The sequence below is a fragment of the Hemicordylus capensis genome, chromosome 1 (genome assembly GCF_027244095.1).
Source record: "Hemicordylus capensis ecotype Gifberg chromosome 1, rHemCap1.1.pri, whole genome shotgun sequence".
Lineage (NCBI taxonomy): Eukaryota > Metazoa > Chordata > Lepidosauria > Squamata > Cordylidae > Hemicordylus > Hemicordylus capensis.
The window spans coordinates 244,511,345-244,521,549 of NC_069657.1; the positions used below are offsets into that span (position 1 = coordinate 244,511,345).

General features: G+C 43.3%; 1 protein-coding gene across 2 annotated transcripts in view; it reads left to right on the forward strand.

Annotated features, from left to right (window-relative positions):
- TNFRSF21 (TNF receptor superfamily member 21) overlaps positions 1-6,458 on the forward strand; it is a 62,575-nt gene extending 56,117 nt beyond the window's left edge. For both annotated transcript variants that reach the window (XM_053284878.1, XM_053284879.1), the window contains 2 exons: positions 3,106-3,322; positions 4,979-6,458. In XM_053284878.1, coding sequence (XP_053140853.1) covers positions 3,106-3,322; positions 4,979-5,208 — 447 coding nt within the window. In that variant the 3' untranslated portion in view covers positions 5,209-6,458. The remainder of the gene's footprint in view (positions 1-3,105; positions 3,323-4,978) is intronic.
- Positions 6,459-10,205: the final 3,747 nt, after the last annotated feature.

The window sequence follows — 10,205 nt, forward strand, 5'->3', positions numbered from 1 at the left end:
AAAAACTTCTCCACAGATAATCTCAGGGACCAAAAACTCTTTTTACGAAACTACCCCTTTGACCTGACATCTAAAAACCAAGTGTAGTGGGGTGGAATAAGCCTTTCTCTTTTTGTTCTGATGCAGCATTGAAGAGATGGAAAGATAGAAAGCTACCTTATACTGAGTCAGACCATTGCTCCATCTAGCTCAGTATCGTCTACAGTGACTGGCAGTGGCTTCTCCAAGGCTGCAGGCAGGAGTCTCCCTCAGCCCTTATCTTGGAGATGCCAGGGAGGGAACTTGGAACCTTCTGCATGCAAATACTTTCCCACTGAACTATGTCCCCAACTTATCTTGGTGTTTACATGTAGTCACCCATCCGAAAGCAAACCAAGGCAGACTCTGCTCAGCAAAGGGGACAATTCATGACGATGATGTGGAGCAAGGTTTGAATAACCTTTTTAAAAGCTCTTGAGACAAAATGGGCCACAAATACAAGTGAAATGGCTGGTTTGGAAGAGTCCTAAAGGCACTAGTTCATATTCCTCTCTTCCTACCCCTTTCCCAAAGACAGAACCCTCCGTTACCTGCAGAACCATTCCACAGTCCAGATCATTGTCAAGCAGAGAGCAGGTCCACTGCAAAAGGTGGCGGGAGAACAATAGTACTAAGTACGTTATTCAGAACATCAATCATTGAATTGTTAGAGTTGGAAGAGATCGTGGAAATCTTCTAGTTCAACCCTCTGCTCCATGCAGAAAACTGCTGCAGCATCCTAGACAGCCATCTTGCCTCTGTTTGAAAAACAGATCTGATCCTAAGCTCCCCTAAGCATGTTCTTTTCCAGGCTGAACACATCCAGCTCCCGTAGCCATTCCTCACATGACCCTTCACCATCTGTGCTGCCATCGTCTGAATCTGTCCAGTTTCTCAAAATTCCTCTGGGCCCCAAAATCAGCACAGTATTCCAAATGAGGTCTGACCAGTGCAGAATAGAGTGGAATGATTACTTCTCTTGGTCTCTCTTTCCATTAATGCAGCCCAAGATTGCACCTAGGTCCCTTTCAAATGCACTGCTGCCTTGTAGGATTCCCTCATTCTATACTTGTGCCTTTGATTTTTCTTACCCAGATGCAGGACATTTGTCTCTGAATTTCTTCTTGGTTTTAGCCCAATGTTTGTTCCCATCCAGATCATTTCTCCACTTGATCCTTCTAAAGTGTTCGCTTTTCTTTTGGCAAATTTTGCTGAACATCCCTTCTACTCCCTTCTCGAAGTCATTTATGAAAATGTTGAGTAGCTCAGGGCCCAGGACAGAGCTCTGTGGCACTCTACCCTATACCTTCCTCCAGGTTGACATGCAACCATTTTTGAGATCTCAGTGGATATGGTTGTTTAGCTGGCTGTGAATTCACCCAATGGTAACATAATCTAGCCCACATTTTACCAGTCTCATGGGAGACTGTCAGATGCTTTGTCGAAATCAAAATATGCTGCATCCACAGCCCTCTCATGAACTACTAAACTAGTAACGCTATCAAAAAATAAGATTAGTCTGGCATGACTTGTTCCTCATAAACTCATGGTAGCTGCTCCTTATCACCACATCCTTCTGAGTGCTCATTCTTTGATGTTTTCAAGGTGCCCATCCTTCCAAACTAGTTTTGCATTCATCTTTTATGAGGGAGAGGCCCTACCGTTGTACTCCATGTGAGTGGGAACCCTGGATGGCTCATGTGGAGAATGTGGGTAGGACTTTCATTCTCATGCAAGTTTAATGTACAGCCCTGGGGATGTGGCGAGCATACTTTGCATTCGGTGGTAGGGTAGAATTCTCCCCTTCTCTTGCATTTAGTAAATGCATGGGGATTACATAAGGAAGTTTGTGTGTGAGAAGTATACGGACTACAGTGGTTAGGGATTTGGAATATTCACTTTTAACCATTGTGCGTGTCCTGTTGTTGTCGTTGTTGTGCCATCAAGTTGGTGTTGACTCCTGTGAACCACAGAGCCATGTGGTTTTCTTTGGTAGAATACAAGCGGGGTTTACCACTGCCATCTGGTGCACAGTATGAGATGATGCCTTTCAGCATCTTCCTATATTGCAACTGCCCGATATAGGTGTTTCCCATATTCTGGGAAACATACCAGTGGGCAACCTCTTGCTCCCTAAGCAAGTTACTTCCGTGCTGCAGCATTAGGTGGCCTTTTGTAGAGCTGACCAATTCAGGGTGTTTGCTTGTGGTAAAAGAGATGTGTTGCCATGTTTTTCTTGTCTGGTCCAGGGGGAAAAATAGGACAACTGGCAGTCCTTGAGTGTCTCTCTGTCTTTGTTATGTACTTCAGAATTGTATATGGACAGAATAAGGAAATGGGGCAGGTCTGTACAACTTGAGCGGTCACAATGACCTGAATTATGGTCTGCTGGCTTGACAATCCTCTTCATTTTGCAATCCTAAAGAATGCTTAAATAAACAAACTCACTCATGATGGGTGCCCATCCTTGACTGATGGGCTGTGTTCAAATCAGTGGGTCATAAGTTGTGCAGTCCTGATATGGGCCATTATGTGAACCCATGCCATTTCTAAATCTTGGATCTTGCAATTAAAAGAAACGCTAAGCCAGTATTAATTGGCCCTGCTTTTAAATTTGAAGGAACAAAAGTAAATGACGACAAGCTGAGATGACTCACCTTTGTGTATACTTTCTCTGTTTAACCTTGTTCCTGTAATTGCTTTTATCATGAATACAAATCACTCTCTGTCCTCTTGTCCCCGAATGCACAAACAAGAGCAGCAAGATTGCCAGTGTCTCCCTGTTTCTTAGCTCCATGCTGTGCTGTGGAGATGGGAATTTCCTTGCCTTAACAAATTCTCCATACTAATACTTCATAATTTACACTTTAATGAATACTGCCCTGAGCCATTTTTTTTGGAAGGGCGGCATAGAAATTGAATGAATGAATGATCTGTCTCCATATCCAGAGAAATATCAGAATATCCCATCTCACTGAGTGTGTTGGCTGAACATTCTTAAAGTACTAAAATAGTATGGGTTTCACATTCTGCATCACAAATAAAGTTGACTATTTATCCCCAATGGTTTTGTCTTTTGTCTTTCAGTTTGAGGCTGATAAATTGACCCTTCCTGAAAGTCCTGGTCCTCTCAGCCCCATTCCCAGCCCAAATCCAACACCAGATGCAACCATTCTCCCTGTGGAACCATCGCCCTTGAAGAACAAGTGCTTCTTTGTGGATGAGTCAGAACCTCTTCTACGCTGTGATTCAACTTCCAGTGGTTCCTCTGCCCTTAGTCGAACAGGCTCCTTTATTACCAAAGGTACTGGTTTTTCCTGTCTGAATTCTCATCTGGGTGGAAAACCAGTAGGGTTTTCAGTTTTTATTGAAAGACTTAAATGTCAGTGTGACAGCAGGAACATGTTCAGGCATACAGACTTTCACTTACACTAAGAATAAATGTTGCATGTAAGGCAAGTTGTCTATAATATAGGAAAGGAAGTGAATGCTTTTCTCTTTCTCTCCCTCCTCCCCCCCCCACTTTCCCCCTCTTTCTCCTTTTTTCTCTTTCTTAGGGTGGAGTGGCAGAACAAACATCTATATTTTTATCCTGGAGCTCAGGAAAGCTTACATTATTTCTCCCACATATCTTTAAACAGCCATGTGAACTAGATTGAATTTATGAAGCTGCCTTATGCTTTCAGACAGATGGTCCTTCTAAGTTGGCATTGTCTATGCTGACTGGCAGTGTCTCTCCAAAGTTTCAGACTGGGGTCTTTCCAAGCCTTATTTGGAAATGCCAGGGATTGAATATGTTGTACCACTGAGTCATCTCCCACTTCCCAAAAGGGTTTGGTTGAGACATACTGACTAGTCCAAAGTCACTCAGTGAGTGAACATTCTGGCAGAATGAGAATTAGAATCCTGGTCTCCCTGCTCTAGCTTTTTTTCTGGCTTAGGCTATTTTTGTGAAAAGTAGAGAGGAAAAGATGCCATGTTCACACCTTTGTTCATGCACACAGGTACATATGTTTCACTGAGAACATTTGAGGCCAGATCACATGGCTCTTGGACACATGATTACCCACTGTGTTCTCTTTGGGCTAACCTTTTTCATGACCTGAGCAGTAGAATGGTAAATCATGTGTCTGACAGAAGGCTGGGGCAACCACAACTCTAGAACCAGAGTTGATGAGAGAACATCAGTCTGGATAGAAAATCAGTGACTGGTTACAAGGGTCTTATGACCGGGCCATCGGTTGGCAAGAAGTAGGATTAAGCGACCCAGACTCTTTCACTATAGTTTCTGTTGGAGGATCTCAGTGAACCGTCAGAATTCATTACCTGTTTCCTAATAGCTGGTGTCCAGACAGTGAACAAGTTCAGTCCTTGTATCCAGCAGATCATTTATGCCAGTAACTACTCCCAGAAGTGGTCTACTTCTGCAAGTTTGTATAGCATCAGCTAAGCATTCTTCTTGCAGTTTCTGAGGGTAGGATTCCTGAATATATAGAAGCTCCTGCTTACAGAAGCGGCCGCTGTACTGTCAGCTAAGATTCTGAACCTGACCGTGCCGTGCCCACTCAAGTAGGATGGCAAAGGGTTGTAGGCAGTGTGTTGGTGGCTAACAACAACTGGACTGGTTCTGAGAGCTACTTTCACAACGATTGGGATCCTTCGAGTGAATTTTTCACCCCTCCTACTAGCTGTATCATTTAAATCCTAACTGTTGTGTAGAGTTCCCTCCCTGTGATCCATGACGTGGGCAGCTGGGATGGAGGAACTTGCTAGGTAAGGAGTGGGATCCACAAGGTGAGTTATAGCCGAGGCGGCTGGACTTTCCACAGGGATGCAGGTTCCCCTGGTGAGTCGCCTGTCGTCTCTCACAGCTGGGATTCAGTTTGGAACTCTCGAAAGGCGACGAGGAGTAATTCAGCATTTGCTGGAAGCCTAACAGAAATATTTCCTCCTTTCATAGAAAAAAAAGACACAGTGCTGCGCCAGGTGCGTCTGGACCCCTGTGACTTGCAGCCCATCTTTGACGACATGCTTCACATTCTGAACCCAGAGGAGCTCCATGCTATAGACGAGATTCCACAGGCGGAGGACAAGCTGGATAGACTGTTCGAAATTGCTGGGGTCAAGAGCCAGGAAGCGAGCCAGACACTCCTGGATTCAGTCTATAGCCACCTGCCTGATCTGCTTTAGACCTCAGTCGCCATCTGCACGCCGCGCGCACACTCTGGCTGCTGCTTGTACTAGCTTGGCACTTGTTAAAGGCAATGGACAACACACAGGCAGGATATTGGGTAGAACTTGTGGCCAGTATTTTCTTCGAGCTTTTACTTTTTCTTCTCCTTGCCGGAATGGGGGCGGGGAGACAGTTTGCAAACCTTTGCACCCTTTCGTGTTTATTATCTGAATTAAAAGATCTTGGTTTCCCCTCTTCATTACAATTTTTTTAAAATTCCAATCTGTTGTTTTAAGCACTTTAAAAATAGAAAGCGCCCAACCCAAATCTTCTGTTTATACATTACCTATTCAATCTGGACTCGTGCTTAATCTGCTTCTAAACTCAGATCTATTTTCAGTGGGGTCTTTTACTCCCAACAGGAATCCCCTCCTCCACTTTTCTGGTCTTTTAAATCCTTTTTTGGTCCTATTTGCAAATGGAGACATGTGAAAAACATTGGTCAGTTTAATCAGCTTTTCCTCAAGATGACTTTAAAAAGAAAGAGAGAACACGGTACTGTTGTAGGATTCCTGTTCAATAACTAGCAGTTATTTATTATATGGTTTTCACCTGGACAAAGCAGAACATGCTTGGGGATGTGCTTCTCTAGAGCTATAAAGCAAAAATCTAACTTCTCCAGCCTTCAAGACCGTAAGACATTTTTAGTCCGCAGCTGAATGTAATTCTGTACACTCAACACAAGGAATATTTTTGCCTTGCCACTTTAGCATCTCAGCAGGCTTGGTCATTTTGGAGCAGCACCTGGAGCTGGACTCTGGAACGTAAATGAGAACCCTGGTGGTGGTGGTGCTGCATTTCTTGTTCTATAAGATTTACTGATTTGTGCTTCAAAAAGTGCATCTTTTTGTGTGTGTGGGTGAGTTTTTTATACAAATGTGACCAATAGGTATGTTTCAAAGATCTTGCTTGATCTTTGCATTCTCCCCCTCCAATCACACCTTCACTTTTTATTAAAAATGCTGCATTGTAAAAAAAAAGCAACCAACCTGTCTCTATTATATTTGCAACTACTATGCTCCAATACAATTCAGTCTACAGTAATGCTCATTTGGGACAATATCACAAAGGTCCTAGGCTACCCTGTTGCATTTAGTGGGGAGGAAGAGCCAGAAGAGAGAATGACTTTGGGAAAAACTTGCCTTCTCGTGTACTAATTTATTAATAAAAACTAGGTGTTTGCTACTTGATAATGCTTTTGTCTTAACCTCCACTTGTTAATTTTGCTTTGAAAACAGTGCTCTCATTTCAACAGCCTGGGGTTTGGATCAGGGCTGCCATGTCAAGTTATCCAACCCTAGGAGCTGGCTGTGAGTGAACAATGAGTGCCCACCTTCTTGGTGTGTGGGATGGGAGTAGTCTTAAAGCCAAGAATGATCATGGATTATCTGACTGATTTTCTACTCCATGAAGTTTTAGCCATGCATGAGTTAAGCCAGGGCTGCACAACTTTGACCTTCCAACTGTTGACTACAGCTGCCATCATCCTCAGCCACAATAGCCAATAGTCGGGGATGATGAGAGTTGTAGTCCAACATCTGTCGGTGGGCTGAAGTTGTGCAGCCCTGAGTTAAGCTATTGACTACATCTCAAATCTCCGACTGTCGTCATGAGCCTCCTTTATGTTGTATTCATTTTGTGGCTTTGGGGTGGAGGCAGAGATGGATCCAGTGCACAGTCAGCAAGTGCTGGCAACTGAAGGGTAAAACTATTACAGTTCTAAATGGCTGTTTTCGGCTACTGAAAAGTATATTGGGGTCTCATGATGCTAATGCCTTGCTAAAGACGATATACAAAGTAAGAGATGTAAACCAGCCACCAACACTGGTTGATTTATTCCTTAGTGCCGCCCTTCTCGTGAGGGAGGACACTGGCAAAGAGAAGCTAATGAACTATCAGGAAAATGAACATAGCTGTGAACATAATCTGCTCCTGTGTTATAAGAGCATTGATTTAGAGTGCAATGGAATCCTAGATCTGGTTCCTACTTTACCAAGCTGCCAAGTCCTCCAGAGTGGTTCTATAAAAGCATTTAAAAATAGATATCAACAAAATAAGCAACAGAAAAACAGCTTGGGAGTGTAAAAAATACCAATTGCACTTTAAAAAAAAAATCCCAGCTGCATAAGAAGGTCATCACCTGGTGCCAAAAAGATAGCTGAATTGGTGCCAAACAAGTTTCCCAGGAATACATTCTGAAGATGGGGTGCCATCACAGAAAAGACTCAATCACAGGTTAACACCTGCCTCACTTCAAATGGTTGGGGTGGGGTAACACTAAACCATGGTTTAGTGGTGTTAGCACAAATTTTGGGCTCACATACTTGCTCCTCCTTTCTGTATACAAAAAGGGAAAGAGCAGCTTCTATTAATGGTTTAGAACAAACCGTGATCTGTTGGTGCAGTCTAAGTTTGGCAGACAGTAGTTTGCTCCAACCAGAGTTTAACAAACCAGATTCTGATCTTCATTTGATATCCTAGCCTCTAAATAAATGCTGCTAGATTTGGATGCAATGACAAATTGTGGTTTGTTCTAAGCCAAAGTAGAGGTTGGTGTTAGAGTTTTGGGTTGCTAAACTGGCACCTTTCTTTGTAATCCAGCTGTCTTATGTGTTTCTTGCTCAAGTACCCTTACATCAATCAATCATTTTATTTACAGACATAAGCCAAACAAAATTAAAACTTTAGACTGTTACCATGCATAAATATACAGCATAAAATAACTAAAAGATACACAATCAACCTCATAAAACTCCATGACAAGAGGTCAGTTTCATAGCCCCATATAAAAATTTAGCAACCAGTTTAGTAATACCCACATTAACATCAGCAAGACATAAATTTAGATAAAATGAGTCAGGCCTGCCTGGAAACTGATCAAATAAAGGGGTCAATAATTCTTTCCTTGAGTTGTGGAACAGAGGGCAGTACAAAAGCACATGAGCAACTGTTTCTAAGCAGCCCTCTCCACAGGAACATAGCCTTGAAACAGGGGGATCCTTGCAAAACCTTCTGAGAAGCAAGGCAGAGGGTAAAACATTAAGCCTGGCTCTTGAAAGGCTGACCTCAATTTAACCAGATGGAGCGTGGAGAGATATTTAGCAGGATTATTTCGAGCAGGGAGGGAAATACCAAGATATATGGGAGAGCAGCATCTATTCGCTAAGGAGACAAGGCATTGGTACTCAATATCTCTAAGACATTGTATCATGATAGCCTTGGTGCTGGTAAAACACAAGGACAATAAACTGAGGGAGAAAGCCCCAAACTCAGCACTTTTTTGGTAACCACAGATAACCAAGAGTTAGGGAAGTTGTCCCTCCACATAAGTTGAATATACAATGATCCCTGAGACCCAAGGCAAAAATTAAGCCAGTGAGTTAGTGTAAGCTCCCAAGCCCGACAGGCAATGGAATAGGAACCCAACTCCAGACACAAAGCGCCATAGGAAACACATTTCGGCACTCTAAAAATAGCTCTGAGAAATCTGGACTGAAAAGAATCCATCTCCGACTGTATCCCCTGAATCCATAGTGGAGCCTGAAAGAGTATTTGAGCTACAATTTTGACTCTGAACACCCTGAGAGCCATAGGTATGTATTGGCCACCCCTAGTGAATTAAAAATGAAGAAAAGCATATAATGTGGAGTGTGCAGTATGGATTGCATGTAAACTCTGTGATTTCCAATTAAGGTTTGATTGGAAATAAATACCAAGATATTTAAACTTAAAAACCTGGTCAATCTTAATATGGTTGATACTCCAGCTGTAAACCTTCCTGGTGTTCGAGAACACTAACACCTTAGATTTAGCAAAGTTGATGGAAAGATGGTTGTCATTACAATATTGGGCAAATGCTCTCAAAAGTATGAGGAGACCAATTCGGGTCTGGGACAAAAGGATCTAATCATCAGCAAATAGGAGCCCAGAACCCGATGGTCTGCCAGCTTAGGGGAGTGACTGTCCACCTTATTCAACTCAGAGGCCAGGTCATTAATAAATAAATTAAAGAGGGCTGGGGCCAAAAGACAACCTTGCCTGACTCCTCTAGTCGCAACAATGGAGTCTGTCAGTGCCCCTTTCAGGTCAAACCTGACTTGAATAGAGGTGTCAGCATAGAGTTGTTTTATCAGAAAATAAAGTCTGTTATCAGACTGGTAACAGTCTAAAGTTTTAATTTTGTTTGCCTTATGGCCCTAAATAAAATGATTGATTGAAGTACCCTTACATAGCATCGGATCCAGCCATGCCACCTGAATAACGTTTTGAGATAAGCCCTTGTATCAAGCCTGGTACTAAAGTAGGGAAATGGTTTGATCTCCTTAAGACAGCACAGGCCAAAAAGGAATTTTATCTTCCTCAGCCATTTATTTGAATGCAGCAAATGGAGTTACAGGCAGCCCTAGACCAGAGAGCCTTAAAGGAGTTCAGTTTGAGTCCTACTCACACATTGAGGCTATTCGCATGACCAGGAGAAACTGGGCTTGACTCCCTTGGCCCGGTTTCTCCTGCTCATGTGCTGTAACAAGAGCCACGCGGCTCCCTGCAGCAAAGCTCCCCAAATACCCTCCCCTTAATCTTCTGATCGTGAGTTGCCATGGCAACTTGTGAGGAGAACCCCGACCGGGAGGCTGCAGTCTCCCCAGAATACCCCATGCACTTGTGTGGGGCATCCGGTGACTTCTGGGGGCCAGGCGGCCCCTGCTCCCCTCTGCCCCAACTGGCTCCATGACATTGCTGGTAATCACGTGCTCGTCTGCGGGGAGAGCGGGCTAAGCCTATATACAGATCGTGTGTAGAGCCTCATTGTGTTCAACTCACAATAGCAGATTTCCTCTCTAGCCTTTATGCAAGGTGCGGGGCTGTACTCAGGTTCATTTTTAAAATAAATGCATGTACAGTAATTAAAGCAAAAACATGCACATTTGTTTGTAGTGACTGGAGATGTATGGTT